The sequence below is a fragment of the Scardinius erythrophthalmus genome (assembly GCF_964197995.2).
Source record: "Scardinius erythrophthalmus genome assembly, chromosome: 24".
Classification (NCBI taxonomy): domain Eukaryota; kingdom Metazoa; phylum Chordata; class Actinopteri; order Cypriniformes; family Leuciscidae; genus Scardinius; species Scardinius erythrophthalmus.
Window position 1 is genome coordinate 11,497,547 of NC_138244.1, and position 27,601 is coordinate 11,525,147.

The window sequence follows — 27,601 nt, forward strand, 5'->3', positions numbered from 1 at the left end:
ACTTTTTTTTTTTTCTCTAATAATTATGACTTACCATCTTTTTTCGTATGTGGCAGAAATAGGTTTCCATAAAAGCAACTTAGAACTATTTATATATACTAATGTGTGTGTGTGTGTGTGTGTGTGTGTGTGTGTGTGTGTGTGTGTGTGTGTGTGTGTGTGTGTGTGTGTGTGTGTGTGTGTGTGTGTGTGTGTGTGTGTGTGTGTGTGTGTGTGTGTATGTGTGTGTGTGTGTGTGTGTGTGTGTGTGTGTGTGTGTGTGTGTGTGTTTCTTGGGAGTCGATACAAGTCAGGCTGCGAGAAAATAACTAAAAGACCTGATCCTCTTTGTATATCCATTTTTATTTGTTGCACGTTCATATTTGTAGTACACAGACAGTGACAGCTTGAATATAGATGTACATATTACATAAACACATTATTTTTCATAGTTGTCTTATGGTAAAGCAGGTTAAGAGTGACTCCTACTGTATCTTTAGACATATTTGTAACAACCAGCCCCCTTCCAGAAAAAACAAAAACATCAACAACTTATTGCTTAATATAAAACAATGGCTAATCGTAACAATTGTAATCATATTATTAATAATAATACTCATTAAATTCTCACAAGAAGAGATGCAACACGTGGTTAAATAAGAATTACTATATTATAAAAAAAAGCAACTCAAGGAAAATCCAAAGTATAACAGTTCCACATGACAAAGCTAGTGGTACGGACTTATTTTTAGATTTACGCCCTAAAAACAGCAAGTATCTACAGCGCAGAAGACTGAGAAGGGAAGGGTTGAAAGGGAAGGCAGGTGTGGCAGGTCAAACTGGTGCAAGCCCTGATTCGAGTAAAGGTGATATGGGGCCACGGCCACATCGACAATACTGTACAGCACTTCCAAAGGACATTATACATTCAGGGCCCCCGGGCAGAGATCAGGGATCGGAGAAAAAATGTACCTTTGAAAGGTGGGCATGCTCTTTATCTCTTAATAAGAGCTAACGACTGCATACTTCAGACAGGAAATCAGGAAAACAACACAAACACAAGGTTGCATTCTCAAAACTCATACAAATCAATACTGGGGAAGAACATGTGTTTGTCTATTGAGTCTTTAGGAGGAAACCTGTCGATATTTTGAATTTGTCTTTAACCCTCCCGCTTTTAATGGGTCCTTTCGTTCCATCTCTCCCTCTCTTTCTTTTTTCACATTCACTGTTTATTCCGTTTCATGCATTCATCTTTCTCTTTGTAAAGTATCTACAGTACTGCGCCCAGCTTTGCACGGAGTGAGGTCGATCACGATGCGTTGCCTGGGTCGATAGCCCTTTGGGGGCGACTGGAAGTGTCTGTGAGGGGCGGGGCACCTTGTTTTTGGGGGGTTGGGTTTGTTGGGGGGTGGGATTTGCCCTACATTCCGAGCTTGGAGCGACATGCTCCAGAAAGCCCCGCCCCTTACAGACAAACACACAGGAAACACCCCTGAAAAGTTGTAATTGTGCACTTCCTGTTTAAGGAAGCTGCAGGAAAACTGACATTCAATAAGACAGAAAAGAGCGAGCGTGGAATACAAAGTCAATGGTTGCTTCGCCCTCGTAAGTCCCTTGTTAGCAGCTCCGGCCAATCAGATCTGAGCTCATGTCAGTCATCTCTGGAAGTTAATTCAATTTCATTCATTTATTTGTTCAATCATATATTTGCCCATTTATTTGCTCATTTAGTTTGTTTGTCCACTGATTTGTTCATTCATTCATGTGAATGTTTGTGGTGCTTTTTTCCGATTATTTTGTGCGGTTTGTAGACATACATCAACAACAGATCTTTCCAATAATGTACCTTTTTCACAGACTGAGATGGCACGATTCTTCATGATTATAAAACTATACTTTGTGTTATATTACTTGGCATTCAATTTCAGAAAACTAGTTAATGCTGATGTGTGAGTGTTTCTAATACAACGGCTGATGGAGTGATGGAAAATATCTTCTGACCACCGTAATCAATCTCTCATTTTTTCTTGCTACAAATGCTATTTTTTTATTTATTTTTTTGCTATTGGAGTCAAGTGGAATGCAAAAACAATTATTTGTTGTAGTTTCCATTCACAACTATAAAAGTTTACCCAACTATGTTGACTAAAACCCGTACAAAATAGCACAAAAAATAACTAAATGTGAATGTACAGATCTAAATTATGAAACAAGCTTGCACTTTGTAGTTACAATCATATTTAAATAACTGAATATTGCTTGATTCTAATACACGTGAATCCTTCAGTGTAATTTATTTGCAAGCAGCGTGAGTACACATGAATTTTGAGTGTGTGTGAAAGTATATGCACACAAGTTACCTTGCAGAGCCCAGCCCTCATTGGAACATGTATGTGTACATTCGTGTGTGCATTTATATCAGTAGCTTTGGTATATTCTTCGTGCGGGGCTGGGTGCTGTAAGGGAAGCGGGAGGCCTTGATTCTCTACCATTAACGCACTGAAAACCCTATCACACAGGCTTTGCCTCAGTCGATGGTTCCAGTTTGGTTTGGGTTAGAAGCTGATTGTCTACAAAAAGGAGATTGTACAGAAACGATCCCAGGCAAAGCCACTTTTATATGACAGTGAGTGCACACTAAAAGGGTATTTGTGTGGGACCATATATTGTCTTTTATGATGTAAGACTTGATTTGAAAGTGAATGGCAAAATTAAGCAGTCTAACACGGCAAAAACCCTTTAAGGCAAATCAGTGGTCAAGTCAAACAACCTCTGCTCCTACTTTAATGGGGTAAAACTGTTCTTCATACTTCTTTTACATATTTCAAATAAGAAATCCAATCATGGTATCAAATTTAGCTCAAATAATGCAAATAAAACGATCAAAACGGTGATTCTTCCTTACAGTATGAGGTGATACATACACTCCCAATGACTGAATGAGCTGAGATGATTAGCCGAAAGCAACTGTTTACTGGTTATGAGATTTTCGCCCTCTTCGATTATACAATCGCTTTGATTTCGTTCATAATTGAGAGGGAGAGCATAACACGATTACAAATGTCACTCATAAATCACCCTCTGGTTTAAGAACCTTCCCTTCTTCTTTCTCTTGCTTTGTTTCGTCCTCTTCCTCAGGACCAACCTGCGACCCAATCCATCAGTTACTCCTCAAAGACTGTCATAGGGCAGGAATGAGTGAGAGCAGGGGCGGATGGGACTTGTAGTTTTGTCTTAGGAGAAGGTGAAGGCCGGAGGCAGCAAGCGAAGGGTGCAGAAACACTGACACATTGAGCGTTAAGTATCCGTGTTACAAAATTGGGGGAAACCAAACACTGTTCTGAAGAGGAAATTGATAGCAAGTCTTAATTTTTACAGGTTAAAGGAAAAGTTCAACTCAAAATAAAAACCTTCTTCTATGTCTTTATTCTGTGGAACACAAAAGCAGATGTTTAGTAGAATGTCCAAGCTGCTCTCTTCCATTCAATGGAAGTGGAAGGGGACCAAGTGTTGTCGTGCTCCTAAAGCGACAAAGCACTATGCAAGCATCATAAAGTTGGTGCATATGATCTGTCAAGTCTTCTGAAGCCAATTCATGAAAAAAAAAGAAGTTGTGGTCACCGTTCACTTTAATTATTTGGAAAAAAAGTAGCTTGGACTAAATTTATATCTCATTTTGTGTTCTACAAAAGAAATAAAGTCAGACAGGTTTTTGAAGACTTCTGGGTGATTAAATAATTGAAGTATTTTTCATTTCTGGATGAACTAATCCTTTATGAGGGCTAACACTGAAAAACGGAGAGAAAGGGGCATAGAAAATGGCTGAGAAAGAAAGAATGAAAGCAGTATGAGACCTTCATTCTTCTCACGCTCTCCTTCCATGCCACGTCTCTCTCTAAATGTGTGCGTGTGAGACAGTGCACGAGTGTTCAGCAGGACACTTCCATGGTGTGGCTGACCTGCCCAACTCCCTCACTGCTATCTGAGTTTGTGCATGCGCGGTTGCGAGAACCATCCACGGAGCCGGCGCTGGTCAGAGAAGCTGTTCGAGAGCGAACAAGACGGGTCATACTGGCCGAAGGCACTGAGAGAAAAAGAGAGAAAGAGAGATGAATAGTCATTTCATATCCAGAGGGAAGTTCATCTGGGCTGCATGATGTGTTGCAGAGGAGGCAGGGATGACATGCTTGAACTTTTGGTCGAGAATAATTTCAGCCTCAAGCTGGTAACATTCCACCGCAAATACACCAGAATGACTCAAATCCAACTAAAAAATATCCAATCATAATCTTTATATCTATGTTTTTAGGTCAAAAAGTCATTTTCTTAATCAGTATTTTTCTTGTTTTTCAGTAAAAAAACAATATCTAAACATACACAAGCAAAATTGTGTAACAATTTGATTTTTATCTACATATTTTCATTTTAGATTTCACTTCCCTTATCCCATTTGAATATTTCCCCTTGTTTTAAACATAAACCAACCATTTAGATTTTTGATCACAACAAGAAAAACATTTTGTGAATGGGGCAAGAAAAAAGATTATAAATAGTCTTAATATTTTATGCATTTTCGCTTCTCAAGTAACTGTGTCTGGTTTTATGTTTAGATATTTGTACTGAAAATAAGAAAATATTGTCATTGACTTCACACTCATTCCAATTAATCTGAAACAGAAAATAGTATGTAAAAATATATAAATATTATAAAAATACAAAACATCTTGCAGCCTACAAACGCTCTTTTAAAGGTGAAATTTCAGGAAAAGGGTGCATATTTGTATATATTTGAAACTTTTTTAAATAATTTTAAGCTAAAAAAAAATTTATGTTTAAAACTAAGTTTATGTTTTCAAATAACTGCCATGCAGAGAGCTTGAGAGCGCATTCAAAGCACATTTTTCCTCCAGAGGAAAAACCACGGATCAATAAAGGAAATAATGAATGAATGGAAATATCAGTCTGGGAAGGACAAATACATAAATTAATCAAGGCCAATCAAAAAAGCAAGGGATTAGAAGACTAAACTACATGTATCATCTACATGAGGAAGAGGGCAGGCGTGAACAGGAAGCAGGAAGTACCTGGCCCCCCACTCATTCTCCGATCCTTGACATAAGCAACTGAGAAAGGGCAGGAAAATACACATACAGTACAGATTATAGAAATACAACACCTCCACACAGACATTTATTTACATGCATACACTCACAACTGTCTCAAAATGGGATTAAGACACACATGGGAGAAAGGACACACTGAAAATATTGGATCGGTTTACATTTGGTTGAGAAAGAATCATTAAATGAACTGATTTCGGTGCTGATTTGCCCTGAAACATTTGTTAGTAAATACATTGACAGTCAAAATGATATTAAATGAATTAGACTTACTGTAGCCCATTCCCTGCAGGAAGTACTTGAAAGCCTCAGTTAGTTTTCCAGGCTATAAAAAAAAAAAAAAAAGTATGATCGAGACTTACAATTGCAATTTTTTTTACAGCATTTTATTGGCTGCTGAGATGATGAAATTCTAAAAATTCAGTTTGAATTTAGTTTTAACTTAAATTATTCCTAAAAAATGTAAGGACATTTTTATAACTTTTGTACAATAAAAATTCTGGTACTGTGTTGGGTCACTATTGTAATGGACTATTTGTTAAAGACTGATCTGAGATCAGACACGTCAAGCAGTCTCACCTGTGTAATTTGAGGCATTCCGCCAGAATCAGCCATCTGAAACAAACCAAATACATTTTTTATCATATATTTATGAAAATGTATGTGCCAAAATGTTCAAAGTGAAAAGTTTTGCCTCTATTTCTACAGTATGTTTGTTCGCTTGCCTTCAGGAATGTGGTGTTGGTTGGATCCAGCTTTGAGTTGCACTCAACCTAAGAACAGAAAGCATTTATACTGTTTTTAACAAACATGTAAACGTACAAATTTTATAAAGTTTTTTTATAAAGAAAAAGACAGAGAAGATAAATAAAGTTTTTCAAAAGGCAGTTGAATGATGGGCATTAAAATGGATGGTGTGATGGAGGGAGCATATTATATATATATATATATATATATATATATATATATATATACAGTATATATATATATATATATATAGAGAGAGAGAGAGAGAGAGAGAGAGAGAGAGAGAGAGAGAGAGAGAGAGAGAGAGAGAGAGAGAGAGAGAGAGAGAGAGAGAGAGAGAGTACGTATGTGTGTTCTTGAGGTCTGACCCAGTTACAGCGGCACTGCAGAGATGAGTCATATTCCAGCACTAAGGAAAAACAGCTGCGCAGACGCATCTGTCTGCAGGCTCTGTTCGGACCGGCGCTGACACTTTTGGAATAGGATAGGTGCCCACTTTTTAACATGTTCACGATTCTAATGAAAACTTCCACCACAAGTGTCTGCATTAGTCAATGGATGTACAGTAATACTGATGGTGGGAACCCATCTTTCCAACCAATATATTTAAATATATATCATTTTTATAGATTTTTAATAATTTATTTTTGTACATATTTTAAGATGTGGATGATTTAGGCCAGAAACTGAAGTAAAACCAGACAATTAATAGTACTATTGTTGTTACTATTATTATAAAATGGGGAATACTGTAATAATCAGAAATGAGTAGGTGCTCATTGGTGCTGCAAACGTTTCACTGGTAGCATCTTGCTTTTCTGATCTGTCATTTTTCTCAGAATTTTCCATGCTTTATTTATTTATTTATTTATTTATTTTCGTCTTAATCTCTTACTCATCCTTCTGTTGTTTCTTCTGCTCCCACCTTTTCATCTTCCTCCTTTTGACCCAAATTACTCAAATCCTTCTCTTCTCTCATCCTTTTTTTATTTACCTCTCACTCATCCATTTCATCTCCTCCTTCACCATGTCCCTCTTTTTCCTCATCTCTCACCCTGTGTGTCTGATTAGATGTGATGGGGCACTGACCCAGCTTTCATATGTTAGATTAAAGGACCATGGCACAGAGTTAAAAATATCCAGTGCACACAAGCTGGCAAAGCCCGGGAGATCAACCCTGGGGCCGGTGCCATCTGCTCCCACGAGAAAAATGGAGAAAGAGGGAGCAAAACAAAGGAATGCAGAAGGGATTGACCTGTCTCTGAATTACAAAATATGTACTCGTTCGACAAATATGACAGAAAGACGGAAAGGAGAGACGTTTGGTTGGAGGAAGAAAATTTGAAATGAAAATGATAAGAAAAACATGATTAAATCTTTTTTTCTCCCTAAATATCACACACAAAGACTCACCACGCCTTCCTCAGCAGGAGCATTATCACCAACGACCAGCATGGCCGGGCACCTGCAAGAACGAGAATTGATAATTTAGTCTGATCACACAGGTGTATGTAAATGTGAATACTAGTCAGAGTCAAATTAACATAGTCCTCACCTCAGGGTCTTAGCATTTAGCACAGAGCCACTGCGGTTCATTTCCAAATCCCTGCGGCTGGAGAAAAAAAAAAATCCATGTCATGTTGTTGTTTTTTTTAACCAAATCAGCATTTTTATTCAATGCATGCATTATGTATCACTTTGTATACATATTAGCGAGGCGGTTTGCAGTTACCTGTTGTACATATTCCAGAAGAGCTGTAGGTTAAACTGGTTGACGGTGTTATTGATCTGTTGGCGGTAGGTTTGCACAATTTCTGTGTTGTTCATAAGCTCTTCCTGTAATTCACATACAATAAAACATGTTATTTTAGCTAAATATTTAGCTTGAGATATCAGTTTAACAATGGCATTTATACTTTAGAAATCAAGTCTTAGATGTGTATTTACTATTATTTGAATTCTTATTATTTATTTATAAGGTTACTCTATATGTGTATCCATAGTGAAACATAAGAAATGTAGATTAATTTCTACCTGGCTGAAGAGGTGGGCCAGGACAGTGTCTGGTAAAGCACTGGTGAATCCAGACAATTTTGTAGCAGCCCAGTCGATCCATCCTTTCCCATTGGGGTCAATGTTGAGTAGAACCAGACCCTCCACAAGATCAGGGAAAATCAGCTATGTGTAGAAAGCACAGTTGAATTGCACCGAATGTGAATGAAAAGACCACTGACCAACATAAAAGGCTGAGATTTAATACTAACAGCAAATTTGGCGAGGATGTAGGCACCAGCCCCAACTCCAATTCCCACAATGCTCTTGAAGCTATAGAAAAGAGAACATTGAGTAATGTATATTGGCAATAGGTTATCATTACATTAGCATAACACCCTATATTTAAAGTCCCCCTATAGTCAAATAATGTTGTCCCTTAAAACGCATCTTTGATCACCAAAATTACATATTTATTGTTTTTTTCCAGTGAAAAAATATACATCTATATTCATGACTTAAAATAGCTTGAATGTAGTACACCCTTGTTTCATTTAGTATGTGGGCAGAACCATGAATATGCAAATTAGCCCCACCTCCACTCACTCAAACAGGCTCTACAAGTCAATGTATCAGAGTTGTAATAAGTTTTGTATCGCTCTCTACAATGTTGGACACATATCAGTAATTAAAATGATTGGCCTTTTGCTTGTTACACAAACCATCCCCTTCACCAGACATACTGTGTATGCATTAGTGTCTGACATATTAACAACATTAAAAACTTGATTTTCACCACAGGCGGTCTTTAAGAGTGTAATAACTCACCCAAAATGTTGCACCACACTAGGAAGCATCCCAGCTAGCTGATCCATGGTGGGATACTGATACCTAGGAATAACAAGACCAAAAAAAAAAAAAAAAAAAAAAAAAAAAAGTTACATGGATGATGTGCTCTCTGGGATACTTGATTCTGAATGGCCAATCGCGGCATTCAGGCGCTAATTTCATCGTCTCACTCGACTCGGCGAACTCGCGCGCTTTTTACTTTAATTCAAACGCAACTGACGCCATCTTCTTGTGTCTCAGTTTTCAACTGTAGTGAGTGAAAATAACCTCAGAGCAGATTCATTTTACAGTAATATTGACGAGGTGTTCGTCTTTCTTGTTGCTAGGACAACTGTTAGTACATTGCATATTTTTTCGCGGATGCTTTAAGGTCATATAGCCTACAGGTAAGATTATAAAATAATTTCAACTCAAATCAATATTTCATGTCTACGTATTTGGCGAGTAGCCCTGCAATAAGTGGGGTAATGTAGACTAACCAACATTACAATACAATACAAATTTATTTATTTAACCTGTTAACTGTCACCTGCCTTTTTGAGCAGATCTGAACTTAAATGGTTGTAAATGCTTTGGAATACATACCTAAGGTTGGTCTTTATTTAAAGAAGATTGTAGCAGGTTGTTGCAGTGACAGTTAACAGCTGACAGGCTAAAATGATTATTTTTCCAAATTGATGGAATGTCTATCCTTACATATCCTGTGCGTAAAATGGCTAATACTGGTGTACAAATGGTAATGTGTGTGTTCATCATACCCTTGTGGCATCTGGGGGGCACCAATGTGCTGGCCTGGGGCGTCCACGTGGCACACCACAAAATGCTTAGTGATTTCCTGCATATCTTCATTGTGAAAGAAGGTGTTGAAGCACAGCTTGTCTGCTCAGAGAAAGAGAGCAAGACATCGTAGCCTTTACAAAAACGTATTGTGTGGTTACCTTTGTAAAATGATGGTATCAGATGGTACAGATAGTGTGTCCCAGGTGAAAAAGACGTACTATTAAATATATAAAAAATGTACTTGAGTATGTTTTTAGTACAATACAAATATACCTTAATGCATTTTTAATACATTTAACAGTACGTCTTTTTCACCTGGGGTGGTACCTTGATATATAGGCTATAGACCATGCATGCAGAAGGATTATGTTCCTATACTGTGCCTGTGGTATTTACATCGTACATCTCCAACAACCATATAATACATTGTTATCCCAGATTCCATTGGATCCCCTTTCATAACGTTGTACATTATATAACATTACTGATTATAAAAGAATACTTCAAATTTGGGACAGTTCGTTTGTTCTCTCTTTCTGCTCATCTCTTTTGCCAGAATCATTGACCTATTTAGATCATAAAATGAACAAACAAAACAGTTCTAGCTAACTGCTCAAGCGGCACTAATAACTCATTTTAGATCATGCCATTTCCCTAATCAACATCAAATGGTATTTTGGCAGGTCTTCAAGTTTATTTAAAGGAATAGATCAACATACTGACTCATCCTTATGTTGTTCCAAACCCATATGCTGTTACCTATTCCGTGGAGTACAAAAGTAGAAATTTTGGAAGTCATCCATACAACTTGTGTGTGCCGGTATTATAAGTCTTCTGAATCCCCCCAAAAAAGTAAAATAAAATAAAATAAGAATACAACATACAGGTTTGCAATGACATGAAGATGAGTAAATAAATGACAGCATTTTTAATTTTTAGACGCACTGTTCCTTCAATGGATTTAATGAATTACTAACTTCTGAAATTGGATTTCTAAAATTGACCCTCCTCATGGTTTTAAACCAAAAACTTGCATTCTTAAAGGTGATGCATTGTGGCATGAATCATGTTCGAGTTTAGTGAATGAACCCATTTTTTTCATTCCCTCCCAGCTGTATTGCTCACTTTGCATTTTTTATAGGTCAGTGTTTCCTGTCAGTGGTCAATGTCACTCTCTCTCTCTCTCTTCAAATATCGACTCATCCTTATGTTGTTCCAAACCCATATGCTGTTACCTTTTTCGTGGAGTACAAAAGTAGAAATTTTGGAAGTCATCCATATAACTTGTGTGCGGTATTATAAGTCTTCTGAATCCCCCAAAAAATCTGAATCTCTCTCTCTCTCTCTCTCTCTCTTTCCCTCTCACTGAGTCATGTTTTGTGATGGAAGGATGGCCATGCATACTAATACATGTATCTGCAGCAGAGAGGAGAGCCAGAGTTACTCTATGCCGCAGTGCTGACCTTGCCCACTCCCCTCCCCAACACTGCATGATCGGTATGTTTTTGTGACCTACATATCTCTCTCTCTATCTCTCTCTCTCTCTCTCTCTCTCTCTCTCTCTCTCTCTCTCTCTCTCTCTCTCTCTCTCTCTCTCTCTCTCTGTTTCTCACACTGCATATAAGAACTGGCAGACAATAACACACTTCAGGAATAGATAATGAGGAATGGGAAGATATGGAGAGGAAGGGATTAGGTGGAAAGAGGATGGAGAGAGGAGTAGAGCAGTAGAGGACAGGAAAGTCATGCTGTGAGTGATGAAAAGAGCTCTCAGCTAAGGTTGTGGAATTCAATATCAAGGTCAATAGGGACCCTGCCACCTTTGTTCTACTGACCCATAAATGGATCTAATGTTCCTTATCATGCCATAAATTAAATTCCCATAATTCACATTTAGTACAAAATAGAGGATCCAAATGCAGTACTTATTGAACAGGGTAATCCAAAGACATAATCCAGAAAACATGCAAGGGTCATACGCAAACAAACGATCCAAACAATAACAGATCAGGGCTGAGGCAAAGAGAGAAATCCGAGGGAACTAGTGATGAGTTGTTCATGTTCATTGTGTCTGTCACGTGACAAATGAACGAAAGACTCGGAAGGTAAAGTAATTATTTATGTTCCCTGTAAATTATTTTTGACTGCATTATAAGGAATGACAATAGTCTGATGTGGAGTGTCCAGCTGGTGACCGTTACGGCTATATATATATAGAGAGAGAGCATTTTATTTATATTTTTTTACATATATAATTATGTAAAAATATTAAATCAATGCAATATACATACATTTTTAACAAATACATAATTTATAAAAAAAACTATATATATATATATATATATAAAACTATTAAATATAAATATTGTAAATAAATACAAATAAACGAAAGATCAAGTTCAATCTAGTTTGCCATATCTGCGTTTTTGCCTTGTAAATCTTTTTATAAAAAAATTCATTTGTGCCTGAGTTTTCATCACATATGTGGCGCTGATCACCTGTGCACCTGAGATCGGCTTCATCTCACACTGCATGCAGTCGGTTAACAGAACTGATAAACTGCAGTCAGCTGGCATCCAAATTACAGCTCTGATCACAGCCCACACACATTACTTCCAGAGGGCTGCTCTTTGAACACGCACATATGCAAAAGTACGCACACAAACACACAAGCGTCTCTTTTCGGTTGTGGAGATGGGGAAATTAACTTCAGGTCAATGCGTGGAGACAGATGGTGTACCAAGATTGAAATGGTGCAGTGCGTATTGCTTTGGGAATTGGAGAGTGGGATGTGGGTATAGTTTACCTTTGTACAAACAAATACAAAAAACTTGGTTTACTTACGGTTGAGCCCAACATCATGGTAGGTAAGGATAGCTGGCTTGTTGCCCTTGGGAGCCCCGCGGATCACCACATGCAACATCCCATAAGGGGTTTCAATGTCATGTTCCTACAACAACAAGAAAAGGCGATTTCAGCAAACAGTCTGAGAGCCAGGCCAGACTTTTCCTTATAACCACTGACCTACAATGGATCACTTGAGACACCTGAACTTTATATATACAGTATATATATAGCAGTACTGACATTACCATTTTATTCAATTTGTATTAATTACCAGGGTTCAGTCATGTAAATTGGGCCACTTTTTGGTTTCAGCCTGTGGGTTGTAGCTAAACACAAGCTAAAACAATTAAAACACTTATATTGTAGTTACAATAATTGACTGCTAAAATTTCAGCAAGGAACGAAAAAATCAATTCAATCAACAGTGGCAAGAGTTAAAAACAAGACTAATTAATTTATCATAAAGCATCTCTGATCTCAGATTGACTGCACACGGTCACGTAACAAGCTTTTAATTGCCAGTTCCAAAGGCATTTTAATCTGACCCACATTTAGTCTCAGACTTTATCTGTCCAAGCAGAAGAGCGATGAATGTTTTTTTTCTTGTCCTGAGGATTATTTCAGCATAGCTTTCCAGAGTTATGCACAAATCCTAGCAGACACCTCACGGGCAGCTTTATGCAGATCCACTGAGAGACGGGAAATAAATCTGTGGGGTTTAAGCCCCTTTCATTTGGTGTTTTTGATGTTGGAAAAATCATGGAAGGTCAAGTCAGATGCAAAATGGTCTGTGAGTGTGTGAGTTTAGTGCAGCTGTTTGTGTCCCTCTGTGTTTAGGTCAAAATTAAATCTTGTGACAGCTGTCACTGTGCCGCAAAAAACGTTGAGCATGTTTTCAAGGGAGATAATATTCAACAAACACTGATAGGATAAATAGGAATTTTGACCTAGATAGCACAATGCTATGTAAATATGGGGCAGAAAATAGTAAAGCATCATAATCTCTCAAGAAATTCTCTTGTAGCTGCTCATTTGTTTTGCTCAAGGTCACACAATTGTCCTTGTAGGAAGATTTTTATTATTAGACTGCTGACATAAGATTTATCATCAGTACCACATGCACAAACACTCGTTTCTGAACACACACGCCAGGTTACTGCAGGGGTGCATTAGAGTGCACGGTTCACCCGTGTCAGTGTGTTAGTGTGTCAGTGCAAATGGCCACCTCACGCATGACTGGACATTTCTGCAGAACTCAGAATCCCAACATCACAAATACATGATTTAAAAGATGAAACAAGTAGTGTCTATATCTTATTCTTCTATTTTATTTTTATTTTCTTGATAGTTTTTTTTTTACTATTAATTATTTGTATTAAATTTTGTGAAGATTTAAAAAAAAACATTCTTAAGAGGATTCCGTTTTATTTTTGATGTTTTTGGTTTTTTTTGTATAATAACTAGCTATTATAAATTAAAATAATTTGACATTATTAAAAATATGCAACAGTGGAACTGTTTCACAATAACTGGTTCAGTAGGTCAAGCAAGTTAATTCTGACCACAGGGCAAATCAAGTAAATAACAATTTATTCAACCAGCTAAACACTTAAGAATGATAATATAGCCTACAAATTGTTATATAAAACCATTTTTAGCTGTTTATCATTAGCAAAATGAAAGCATTGTCTCTCTTACTCTCTATTTACATTCCTGTAATCACATATATCCCACTCACCCCATCCCAGCACTCCGGCATGGCTCTTTAGAGATTGTGTACGCTTGCTTAAAGGAGTGTATGAGCAGGAAGAAGACAAGGTCCGCTCCGGGCAATAGGACTCAGATGCAGGCAACCAGAGAGATGCTGCAGTTGCTACGGCGTCTCTTTGTCTCTCCCCATCCAGGGAGTTTTGCAGCGCTGCTGTCCCCTCCCCCAAAACATTTCATACCCCACCCCTGCCCTCTCATTGGCTGACTGCAAACAAAAGGCTGCCTGTGATTGGCTGGGCTTTGTGTCAGTCTAAATCTATTGTGTTCTGTCTGTATTTGTCCCATATTTTCTATCTTTATCTTCCGCACACTCATAAAGGCCTTTAATATGGCTATTCAATCATTTTGTTGCAATTTAGCGGCAATATAGTGTTTGATTCTCTGAATAGAGGGGATTTTAAATAGATTTTTACGATTTACTGCTTCTACATGAGCAAATTTATCATCTGAATATTATTATTAGACAAAGACACAACATGCAGAGCGAAATGGGCCGGGTCAATTAAATGCCAGTAAAGATTTCATAGATTTCACACTCGAGATGTGACACGAGTCGTGTATGTGGCAAAGACTGCGTCTTTTGAGTGCGAGTATTTTTCTCTGTGTATATTCAAGATTAATCCCTTTGTGGCTGACTTGTCTTTTAATGTCTCGCTTAAATACACAACCTCTATCTCCTCCTCTCAAGTGCTGATCTTATACACAGGTGTAAAAACAGTTGCATTGTCATTGTCAAAAAAAAGAAAAGAATGGACTACCCACCGCATCACACCTCACAAATACAGTAAGTGCTAACAGATTTTTGGTGCTTATTCTTGTGTAACAGATATTTGTAGAGTACAAACAAATGAAATTATACATTTTTGACAACTACAATTTTACTGCCCATCCCAATACAAATATATTGTAGTAAACTGATAGAATGTACCTTGAATTCACTGCAAGTTACATAAATGTATCATAAAATGAGCCATTTAATCTTCTGATGTGTAATTCTGTTTCTAGAATATTATTTAGAATATAGGAGTATTTTAAAACTGTATTTTAAAAACAAACATTTATTTAGGAGAAAATGCATTTCTATTGATCAATAGTACCTATTGTGCCCCTTTTCACAAGATGAAGCTAATATAATTCTCTGGTGTCCCCAGAATGTGTCTGTAAAGTTTCAGCTCAAAATACCCCAGAGATCATTTATTATAGGTTGTCAAATGTGCCCCTATTTAGTTGTGAGCAAAAACTCACAGTTTTTGTGTGTCTCTCTTTAAATGCAAAGTAGCTGCTGCTCCAGGAGCCTTTAGAGCTTGTGCTTCGGATACTCCGGCAACAACAAAACTGGAGAATATCACTTCGCCAAAATGTTAGAAATTGTCAGTAGCGGTGTTCAGGTCCAACTGGAGTCAGACACTGATGGAGAGACTCCGGAAGAAGTTACAACATTTAGAATGCAACTGAACGATTCTGAATGGTTAGTGGATAAATGTATGTAGTTGTTGTGGAGTTGATTCAACGCGCATGGCACACAAAACTGACGGATAGCTCTGGTGGAGAACAGTGAAACCTTCTAAAACCTTTAGATCATATCTCCATCCCAGCAAGTTACCGAAGCCACACATGAAACCTCGTCGCAACACATGGTAGATGTGTTTGTGCAGCACAGAGTGTCTTACTTGCACTGTACATGTGACGTGACAGGCAACTAGTTGTCCAGTCCAGTTTCGTTCACATGGACTTTCCGAGAATGTGGTTTTGAGTCCTGAAAATTTACGGATGTGAGTTAATTGATGCAGTTCTTACTCCCGTAAATAACCTTTACCCATTCATACTATAAAAAACATATACCATATTAACGACTCAAATACAGGGCTGACAACCGCATTCTGTTGCTGTGTGAACACATCAAAAGTCAAAATATGTTTAGGTTATTAACTTTCAGTGTCATCTTTCTTTCTTTCTTCGTACATCTTTTTTTTTTTTTTTTTGCTTGCCATTAGGTAACCATATTGTACTTCCAAACACCTATTTAATTATCCGTTCTCCATGACAATTAAAACCTCTCACTCGATGAGTGTGCGGCTTCCAAATCCTATCATCTCCAGCCCCATCCGCTGTTTGGATTTCTCACTGTTTTATTCAAATTATTTTCTCTGTGATTTAGTCCTATTTCTGTTAGAGGTGTGAAGAGATGATGCAAACTGTGAGACAGAGATAAAACTGAGGTGATAAAGTTCTCATACCTCAACTTTTATCTCAGATTTCAACTGCAATTGGATTGGAGTGTAACTCTTAAGGTGATGATTCAGGGCAACTTTTTGGGCAATGTCGCTGGGCAATGTTGCTGTCAACGGCCAACCAGATGAGACACAGGGCCCACAACCGATCTAAATTATCCAGATAGAAATTTATTGCCCATTTTCATTACGTTCATTTTCAGTTATTTGCCCTGTGTATCATCACCTTTAGTTATATAATGGATATATTAAATTATATTAGGCTATATTATATTATATTGTATTATATTATATTATATTATTGCACAATAAGACCAGAAAAATCACAGCTGTAATAAAAAATAATCTGGCACAGAACGATTAAACTACCAGTTTAAATCAGCAGGCTGGTACTGCATTTTTCCATTAGTGCTCTGAAGTGGATATTGATTGAATCTGTACTCTGGAGGTCATAGCAGTGCCGCCATGTATTTCATTCTTTCTTTGTTTTCTCTGTCTTGCTGTCTACTAATCAAATGCCAAAAAATAAATAATGACGCTATGTCAACCACACCATTTTGAATCTGACACGTATGGCTCAAAATCCCTCACAGACGGGCAGTTTAAATGTAAAACATAAGTCAGCAACAAATATGCACAGGGAAAAGTCACCGTACCTTCCAGTCTCCTGTAGCCACAAAGGTATCGCAGTTTTCCTGAAGGAACACAAAAGGTCATGTTCATCAAAGCCAAAGTACATTTGTTTTTAATATGTTATTACAATAAATAAGCATTTGGAGCAACACACTGCAAGGTCCCATCACCGAGGAATGGGTTTCTGTGATGGAAACAGTTACTTGAACTGTTGTGTCTGCAACTGTGAGTTTTTTTCAGGAGTGTAAAAAGTACTGAGAAATGATACTTAAGTTAAAGTATAGAATCCGAAATACCTAGCTAAAAACATTTGGAGTGAAAGCAAAATTGATTTGTACAATTGGAATGTAGAATCTAGATTTAAATCACTATGACCCAGGGATATATGTATTTCCAAGGTCTAAATAGAATTCTTAAGGAGTAAAACATATAATTTACTCCTTACTTAGTAATGTAAATAAGAAAAAGTGCAGGTATTCCTTTTAAATTTAGTATAGTAAAAATGCCCCAAAATAATACTAAGTATAATAATAAAGTATAATTTCTCAAGTACTTTACACCACTGGTTGTTGTTTCACTAGACATGGTTGGTTGGTTAGTATGTGGGTGGCTAAGCTGGCTTCAGATCAGCAGCTATTTGTGGAAAGATAAAAACATGCAAGCTGAGCTTGCTTCGCTTCTAATATGAGGCCTGTTTAACTCTATTAAACATGGAAGTATATTGGTAAAGTGTTTTGCTGGTCCAACCTCAGAATTAATGAGTAAAGACAATAAGAACACAACGTGCAAAAGAAAAAAGGTGAAATGGGTACAAAAATGGTGTAAAAGAACAGCTTGAGAACAGGACTGCATCTTCTTGCCAGACAATTGTATCCCTACAGTCACTATAGGAATGACAAAAAAAAAAAATCCATCTCACTCTTCTGAAAAGGCAAGGAAACATGAGTTAGCATGAACTACATTAGATATAAACAAAGCATCCATTTTGGAAAAGCAAGTATAACTTATAATGTTATTCTTGTGCAGATTGGCAGCAGCTGGAATAAACCCACAAACCTAAAGAAAGAGGTTAGTGCATGCAGTTAGAGCTGTTGGCAGCAGAAAAGCAAAAGCTGTTTTAATGTCGGACCAGCAGGTGTCACTACTTTTCAGGATAAAAACTCTAATGCAGTACCTCAGAAGTGCAAAAGGGGGCAGCCTAACGGGTAAACAACTTTGCTTCTTGAGGAACTGAAACTTATGACATTACAGGTTCTAAAAGCTTTGGCCACATTGCACATAAATCTGATTTGCATTTCTAATACCACCCTGAGCAATGCCATTTTGGAAGTGATCTATTTGTTTACACAGTGTAGTCAATATCCAGCATATCTGCATATGTTGCCATAGCAATGATGTAGGTGTTAGCACAATGCTAAGAGACAAGAGTGTTGTATCATTCTATCATGACAACATATTCAGAGCCATTACTGTACTATTTACTCATTTATGCATAAGTTGTGTACAAAATCATTCACTTGTTAATCCATTCACTATATAGTGAATGCCATTTGTTAACATAAAGGCGTGAATTGGCACTTCCAAGCTTTACATATGACATTTTAGTCATGTTTAAAAAAAATCCAGTTTGACCAACAAAAACCTGAATGAATCTGTGAAATTCAGTTAAATTAATCAGTAAAAATCAGATTTCATGCGATGTTCTGAAGTTCTTCTGACTGCAAACTACTGATTTTTGCTGTTTGTCTGAACAAAGTCTAAGCGTTATTCACAAATTTTACTTGTTGCTTGTTTTTATACTGTTATCATGTGAAAAGCCATTAGTTTAAGCGAAAAATGACACATTTATTTAATCTATTGACTATTGCTTAAAATGTTGCTCATGCTTATTAGCAGTGTGTATGAAACATTGAGCCAAAAAGAACATTTCTATGTTGTACTCATCACACCATGTGAAACCAAATGGGGTTTTGGGTAGAGAGAAAATATCAGGCCTTGTTTGGTCTTTTCTATCATAATTGCAATTAAGGACTTGACACAAATTAGTATCCCTTAGTTGGAGGGGTGGACATGGTCTGTGCAGTTATCAGCCTACCGGGAAGTACCCGCTGGTCCGACGGCGCGTCAGGCCGAGCCAGTGTCGGGCGATGGCATGCCAGCGTTTTGGGGGGCGAGCTGTGTTGGGGGAGGGCGTAGCACAGGGCAGCGGCACGTGCACACACTGTCCTTTAGCCTGCCACATCACACATAGACACAAACACTAGTTACAGCACACTACAGCAGACAGTGCCCTCAATAGTATCGGAGGACAATGCTTTGGTGGCGGAGGTGAGAAGCTGAAGAAAAAAAATGATATGTGGGAAAGTAAGCAGCAGACACAAAAATCCATTCAACAAGCTTTGACGAATAAATTGTGATTATCATTTGTGATTAGTTGATAAGGATTTTTATCATCTTTTTTTAGGGTTTACACTTGAGATCCTTTTTATTTTTGTAACATTTTATTTACCAATATTTATAAATGAATATAAACTAAGACACTAATAACTCAATAAATGCTGTAAAATAGATGTTTTTCATCGCTTTCAGGAATTAACTAATGTGAACACATAACATTATTGTAAAGTGTATCTTAAGAATTTATAAAATTCCTGGCATGGCATTACAATTTTAGAATTTCCTGATGTTTTCAGCTTTTTAATGGCTGTAAGAACCCAATGCTTTTGAGATTAAGCGGATGTGTGGATTAAGATAAAATGCAGTATTTGGTGAGCATAGATATATCCTTTATCATGAACACACACATCCAATTTTTTGTATTCTTGCCCAAAAACAGGCTGAAATTTTATAACCGAACTACTATATTTAGCTATGCACACACTCACACATACTCACCATCTCTGTTTCCTGTCCCCTGGATTCTGGCAGAAGCGGTTTCTCCTCAGTGAATTGCTGATCCTTCATGCCAGCCATCCTGGAGAGCAACCTGCAATCACCATGGCAACACACACACCGGAGATTAACAAGGCTATTCGACAGCAAACCCTTATCCAATCAAATCCGTCTTGCTGCTCCAATATTGTAATATTACCCATGGTACCATTGCTCAAACCATGTATCCAGTCCAGGGGGGGGGGGGGGGGGGGGGGGGGGGGATCAGATCATACCAGCTTAAAGACCCGATGATATCAAAACTGTAGTTTTGTGGCTTTTACTCCATGTCTGTTAGCTTTGAGGTCATCTATACTGTAGTGCACTTCTAAAAGTTGAAATAAATTAACTTTAACTAGATATATATTTAAAATTTACAGAATTTTTCTTCTAGCAAAATGGACCACAAATGTTGATGACTCATCCTGCACTACAGATTTTTGTCCAATCAGATGTTAATTGTAGAATCAAAATGTCCCTCCCCCTTAAACCACCTGTAACTAACTAACAAGTGCATAGATTTACAACTGCGACGTTACTAAAGCCTGTTGACGTAACCTCTTCATTATGCCCTGCCCAAACTTCCTGTTTCAATATAGGAAATATGTACAACTGCACTTGTTAAACAATTTCACACAGGTCTTTAAGGTGGTAAAGCTTGTCAACCAATCAAGCTGTGTTTTGGAACATAGCTAAGCTGGTGGGGACTAGTAGACCTCTGGTGGACCTCCAAGCTTGCTTGGACCAGCTAGTAAGCATGTGTCTCTTTCCACTCCCTAGTGCTCTATGGAAAGAATCCATAAACACATAAGCATTTGGTCCTTGATCCAATAAGTATTAGGATGCTAATGACTCAATTACATTATGACATCATGCATTAAATCGTATCAGCAACATCATTATTCTGATGACTTGAAGAAGACACAATTTTCAATAAGCAGCTTATGCTTGCTGGAAATTTCAAGGGAGTGAATGTTTTAGTACATTGCAACATTCTAATGCCTACCTGGGCAGTGTACTGAACTAGGGAGTGAATTGAGACACACCACATGTAAAACCAGCTACCATCAGGAGTTGGTTTTACCTGCATTTTCAGCAGGGCTGAATTTTCAATCTGGCTCCAAACAAGATAAAACTGCATGTGAGTATGGGGTTTTGTGGACTTATAATGAGGTGGCATTGTGAACATGGCTTGAATGTTGTTTGGTGGTTACGTTCAGGATGATACGAGCAAGGTACAAACTTGTCAATCGCAAGGAGCACATCGCCAATTGTGACTCTAGCTCACATGTTGTCTCAAGGTCAAGGGATCTGTTGATGGATGAGACAATGTACTGTGCCTTTCCATGAGGTAGGCTACTTATTAAACTCCAGCTGTGTAGCTGAGGGTTGTCGGCTTAAGGGAGCTCCATCACTGTCAGTTGATATTTCAATAACATGATGCTAAGCTAACAAACACCTCCACAGCCTAGTGCTAATTTACTAATCTCTAATAATTCTACAAAAATAGACGAAGATTATGAAGAATGGCTTCATTTACAACCTTAATGGAAATATTGATAGCATAAACATGTCATTAACATCTTTTTGTAGCATTTAACCTTCTAACCTTCTTGGCATCTCTAAAAAATGCAAGTGCTTTGAGGACGAGTTCCTCATTAACAAGAACATGAATTAGGAATAAAGAAATGAAAAAAACTAATCCAAATATTAGTGCAGATTATTGCCACCTTTACCCAAGAGATTACAGAGCACTTTGACATAATTCTCTCAGAAGAGTCAAACAATAACTGAGTTTAATTCAGAACCCTTCAAGCCAGCAGAAAAGTCATAGTCCAGGAATCATGGGCAGTGTAAATCAAACCCTCGGATGTGAATGGATAGAATGATTCAAAGCCCTGCAGGGAATGATTATTTTGGTTGCATAACACCTCCCATGAGTTGATTATAACGAGGTCTAGACATGACCACAATACCCTCAAGTGGCCTCTCTTCCTCCCTCCCTTCCTCTCTGTCACAATTCCCTCTGTAGATCCATCTTCCCTCCTCCTCCCCCACATGTACTGACCTTTCTCAGATCATTACTATAATCATTAGCACTCTGTTTTGGTATACTATAATAGAGCTACATTTTTACTCTTTCTAAAGAGAACAAGAGCTGTGCTTGCCAGTGGTTCCACGCAACCACCATTGCTATGTGGTTGCTAAGGTATTCCGAGTATTTTCTAGCATGTGGCTGTTCACTAGGTGAAGTCAACAGAGCCCACCCCCACTAGATATGGCTTAGATCCCTTATTCAACTCTTTTTTAACACATTTTCTCCACCAGATGAAAATGTTAAGTCCAATTGCTTATAAAAGTAATACTACACCTCTTCAAATAAAGCTGCACAATTTGAGGTACCTAAACAAAGAGTTTTGCGCCAAAGTTTAATATTTAGGTTTAGAGATTTAAACAAACCTAAAATCTTAAGTATGATCAATAGTAATAGCAACCTTAGCATGCACCACTAATAACTGGCTAAAAATGTATTGATCTGTCTATGGTTTATGGTCTGTATATACTGTATGTAGATATATAATTTAAGTCCATAATATTTAAGTCACATTTTCTATGGGCTAAATATAACATTTTCTTTCAAACTAGTTCTTAGTCAACAACATTAGTGTTATGTTGTAATAAAAATTACAGGGAACTAATAAATACATTCATGTCAAAAACCAACCTGTAGCCAACCTTACCAAAGAGATTTATTTTTTGTGGGTTCTGTACCCTGTCAGTGTTGCCATGGTAACCTATAGTAATGCCAATAGACAATCTCCACGGAGTTGGATAACCTTTACTTTCCTTTATCCTTTTCGACAGCTTCACTACTAGTCCTAACTGAAGTCTGAGTTTGGAGTCACTAAAATAGATGGCCACTCTCAGACACGATTAGAGAATGTTGGCCATTGATCTAGATAGAGTTCACATATTGAGTGAGATTGAGCAGACAACATCAGTCAGGGCTGGCATATGACCTGGCCCGATGACAAAAAAAGAGTGCATGAGGGAATATGACAACAGAATGACCATTGGAAGAGAATATGCCAGACACCAAATCAATAAATATGTTTAAAGGCAAGGTACTGACCTGATATACAGAATCCCATCAATACCTGGAAACTGGGTTAGGACAAGACAATGTGTGTTTATGCTGTGCACAAAAAAAATCTGTTACAACTAAATCTATGTCAGACGGATTTCTAAAGTCATTCTGTAAACACAAAACAGGCAAAAAATCTTGCCTCAAAGCTGTCAAGAAGTTGAGCAATACAGTCTCATTGGCATCGCTATTAGGTTATTCAAGTGATCAAAGTTTTAATTAGCCATTTGGATGATAACATTATCAAGGTAAATAGAAAGAACATGGCTGCTTAAGCAAGGTGTAGAGAGTGCTAAGTACCACCCACATACTGGCAGCATCAAATATACCAGGAAATAAAAATAAATTAATTTATGCCAATGTGGAAATATGGGAGAAATCAGCAGAAGACCTGAGCTATAGCTGTTTTTATAAAGCACTTGTTGCTATCTGGCAAAAGTCAAACATCAAAGCAGATAAACTATCCTCCGTTTACACCCACTAAAAACTAGCTTGGCATCATTGCTAAGTTTGTTTTCTATGTGTTTTTTATAGAATGAATGATCTTCTTGTTCTTCTAATGTGTATATATTTCATTCAAGCCCAATATTCTTATAAGGAACCACTGTATAAGGTCAAATGTAGAGGTTGATGGAAGATGAAACAGAAAATACTCAAATGAGAATAAAACAAGCTCACATAACCCTTACACTTAATTGACTGTTCCAGGAACGTTTCAATCATAAACTGATGCACACCCTAGTCCAGTGATTTCCAAACTTTTTCTGCCAGGCCCACCTTTTGTAGAGAAAAATATTGACAACTCTAGGAGTGTTTGGCAAGGTAATGGATATGATCATGTTGATATGTTTTGTCTTGGCTGAATAGATCTGCTATGCTGCTGCTGTTATTGCTGCTGCTGCTGCTTCAGAGCAAGTACAGGACCTTTGTGTCCTTTGTGTCAGAAGTTGTACGGTTGCTGGAATATGTCGGAAATAGAACTGACATCAGTTTACTGTCGGGAATTTGTTGTGTCGTGCCGCATCCAGTGTACAGCATCACTGATTTTCAATTTGGTTTTGTCACATCAGGTTGCTCGCATCTGATGTAAACACATTGTTTTGGTAGTCGTCACATTAGAAGTAGATTCATTGCCTGCTTTACATTTGGCACTGACAGTACTTTCACAGTCTTGTCTATGCTTACTGCAGAACCATGCATCGTTCTTTTATATTTTTACTCAATTCTGATTCTTCAACCACGCCATCAGTCTGTTAATCCATAACAACAACCGCTACAACTGATAACAGACCATTCAAGCGGGTCCTGAGTGTCATCTTGAGGTAATAAAATGTCAAATTAACATTTTGTGTTCATATATTTACTTATGTGGCAAGCAGCCACATAAGTGGGATAATTTCACAGGGGGTCTTATATCACCCTGAAGAGGTTTCTCTGCACAACAATCTGCTGACTCTACACTATCCCTTGGCCTCGCCACACCCCCCTTTTATAACCCTGAGCCCCTTTTATGGGGCGTACTACCCACTTTGGGAAACACTGCCTTAGTCCAATAGACAATAACAGAATATGGTTTTGTATAAACTTGAGATAAAAAGCAGCTGTGGAACTCACAAAAACTCTTAATCTTGATCCCTCAAAGAACTCACTTCACACCTCCAGAGGGATTCTGGGTAACATCAGAAGGGTCAATAACAGCTATCTGCCCTGTTGTACCACCAGAATTAACCATGTATCCAACCCCTCACAATGCCTCTTGTCAGGAGCTGCCTAGTGCTCTAAGCCAGGCTGACAGAAGGTGAGTTGGTATGTGGTCCTCAATACGGCTGTTTTACCTAGGCCAAAAGTACAGTAAGCTGGCTGAACCTTTCCTCAAAACAGGTTTCTACTGTATGGATCAGTAGGAAACCAATCCAGGGATGTTAGGTGCATTTTCCTTGAAGGATTAATGATTCCATTTTGATAAATAGCCTGCATCTAAAAGCTTTCATGAAGCGATTTTTCGCTTCGGCCTGGGCTTTTATCACAGCTGCACACCTATTTAGGTCAGAATATAATACAATCAAACCCATAATGGCTTTCTTCAATCATGTGCAGTCAAATTATTCATGGAGATTTTTTTCATTTATTGTTGTTCATTAAAGTGAAATTGGTATCATGTGGCTCAGTTGATTATAAGATTGGGGGCACTGGAGGTCAAGGACTGAAGAAGATTTTCAGAACCCTTTAGAACAGAAAAACATCCAAAGTACCAAAGCCACCAAAACAAAACAATGGACATCAAGGTCGATACACATCTCTGAAGGCAACATATATCGACATTATTTTTTTTATTATCAAATAACATGTAACTCAAGCAACAACTGTTTGTAAGATATTCAAGACCTCATAATTCAGATCCCTATATAGTTGATGATAAAAATGATAAAATTAATCTTTTTACGTTAAATCAACATAAACATACATCAATGGATTGGTCACAGACTCAAAGCTGGAACAATCAACAGCTATTGGTCAATGAATTATGAGTAATGATCTAGTGCTGAGTAATGATGGTTATTGACACTTGACCTTGTTTGGCCATTGCCCAGTGATTGGTCGACAAATCAAGGTGGTCAGACACAGCAACGAGCCATGGAATTCACAAGCAAAGAGACAAACAAAAAAATGAAGGCATGGATGCTAAAAAACGGAAAAGAAAGGCTACAACCTCAGTTACAGGCGGAACTACGTACATTGTCTGCAGCAGGCTCTGTGGAACCGTGCAGCTAGTCTTGGATGGAAAGTTCCAGAACAATCCGGGCCCCATCTATCAGTACAAAACAAGATCCATTTGTAATTCAGCTATACACAATATTTGGTATTCAGAAAAATCTTAGTATTCAGGAAGCCCCCTCCGAGTCCTGTACACTAAAATATAAACTTGTCCTAGGGCATGCCTCTTTCAAAGATATGTTTTATTGAAAAGTTCCAGGAATTTTTTTTAAAAATCCTCTATAAATGACATTCTTTATATAAATCTCAAGCCAGGAGCTTCTATTAGAGTAAACATGCAGTTTATTAAAAAATATTTTTCCATGCTCAGTGGAGAACAGTCCAACAGTTCTAACAGGGAAGGCTTTCAGGATGTGTAGGTTTTGTAAGAGTGAGACAGAAAAGTTTCCAAGGCGTCTGTTGCATTATTATGTAATGTAGAAATGGGGGCATCTCGTTGTTGTCTTGCATGGTAGCAAAAAAAAAAAAAAAAAAAAGGATCAGCCTTGCATCAAGTTGCGTCAGTAATGCCATCTTTCTTTTTACAAGGATAAATATTACTTAAAATATTTACTTACTCTTTAATCACTTGTTAAAAAAAAAGCATGCCACATAGTGTTATTCATCTTTGCAGATTTAATGATCACACACAGTAATTAAACTACCTGCTTGAATTTCCACCAACCTTTGAGTTACATAGATAATATGTATTTCAGCTTCATGCTATGTTGTCAACCAAAGGTGTGGCAGTCGCCATTTGCTGTATTTAAACCAACTGTTTTATTTTAAATCCAACATAAATATTTTCATCTTTAGGCACAGGCTAACAACATCACCCATCACCCCTGAAAGTGTCAAGGCTTGTGATAAGTCCCAGTTATCCACCCTGGAAAGTTCCACGGCCCTCCTGGCCTCCCAATGCAAGCTGGCACCCAACCAGGTACACTGGCGTCAGATATTTTGTGAAGTGTTATTGAGATTAAGAAAACAAAAGCTGTGCTTATCAGTTATTACATATCAGCACCATAGCAGATAGCATTACTCCAATGAAGGGAAAAGGACACCTGTTAATAGACTTACCCTGAATTTAAGGGGTGGTCTGGATGGACCACCACTGGCTTGCTGTTTTTGGCAAAGCATCCCTGTCTGACGCAGTTATTTTGTAGGGTTAATAAATTTAACCTGTCGACTACCCATTGACGCCAATGCAGAGGCTGGTACTATGAAGCGTAGCTTATGACACAAGCGCTGGAATACTCTCAGCAGGGACTCTAATGTTTCTCCTGAGGTGGAGTCCCTCAAGGCCCATTGTTGAGGCACTTTTTGATCTGCTCTGTCCATTTGCCACGTCTTCAAACACCTTGCACCAAAACAACCAAGTAGTCAACTTAACCTAACAACAAATGTCTTAGAGTTCTCTTGAATGATCTTTCTAATTTGCACCTTTTTACAACAATCACCGCAATGACTAAGGAGATATTTCTTACCTTTTGCTTAAGGACTGTGTTCCTGTTGTCGTCTAAAAAGATTTCGATGTGTTTAGCCTCTCTTTTTGTTTGCTTGTGAGTCCGTTTCAGAGCGATGCTGTCTACCCTATGAGGGCTATTCTGTGTGAATCTCTGTACCTCTGTTCCACCCTCCCTCATTCGCTCACTCTCCCCCTCCCTTTTTTTGCTCTATAATAAACAGAGAACACGTGTCCTCTTGGATGATGCAGCCTGAGCCATACCAACAGATGAGAGAGATAGAGGGAGGGAGAGAGAAAGAGCAATCACAGAGAGGGACACAGAGAGGGACAGACAGGAGAGAGACAGAGAGAT

General features: G+C 37.9%; 1 protein-coding gene across 10 annotated transcripts; it reads right to left on the bottom strand.

The window, feature by feature from the left end:
- Positions 1–323: 323 nt before the first annotated feature.
- ndrg4 (NDRG family member 4) lies at positions 324–27,433 on the bottom strand. Of its 10 annotated transcripts, XM_081356775.1 has the most exons (18): positions 27,269–27,388; positions 25,763–25,836; positions 19,847–19,937; positions 19,047–19,184; positions 16,975–17,013; positions 12,315–12,420; positions 9,449–9,569; positions 8,670–8,732; positions 8,114–8,174; positions 7,884–8,027; positions 7,582–7,685; positions 7,405–7,461; positions 7,263–7,314; positions 5,828–5,875; positions 5,682–5,717; positions 5,376–5,427; positions 5,067–5,105; positions 324–4,066 (listed from the first exon to the last, which is right to left on the bottom strand). In XM_081356775.1, exons 2-18 carry the CDS (start codon positions 25,834–25,836, stop codon positions 3,912–3,914), a joined length of 1,380 nt encoding a protein of 459 aa, XP_081212901.1. In that variant the 5' UTR covers positions 27,269–27,388; the 3' UTR covers positions 324–3,911. The 10 variants fall into 10 exon arrangements, with proteins under 10 accessions (XP_081212901.1, XP_081212905.1, XP_081212904.1 ...); XM_081356779.1 differs by lacking the exon at positions 25,763–25,836 and having other exon boundaries at positions 27,269–27,410; XM_081356778.1 differs by lacking the exon at positions 5,067–5,105 and having other exon boundaries at positions 27,269–27,404.
- Between the last annotated feature and the right edge of the window lie 168 nt (positions 27,434–27,601).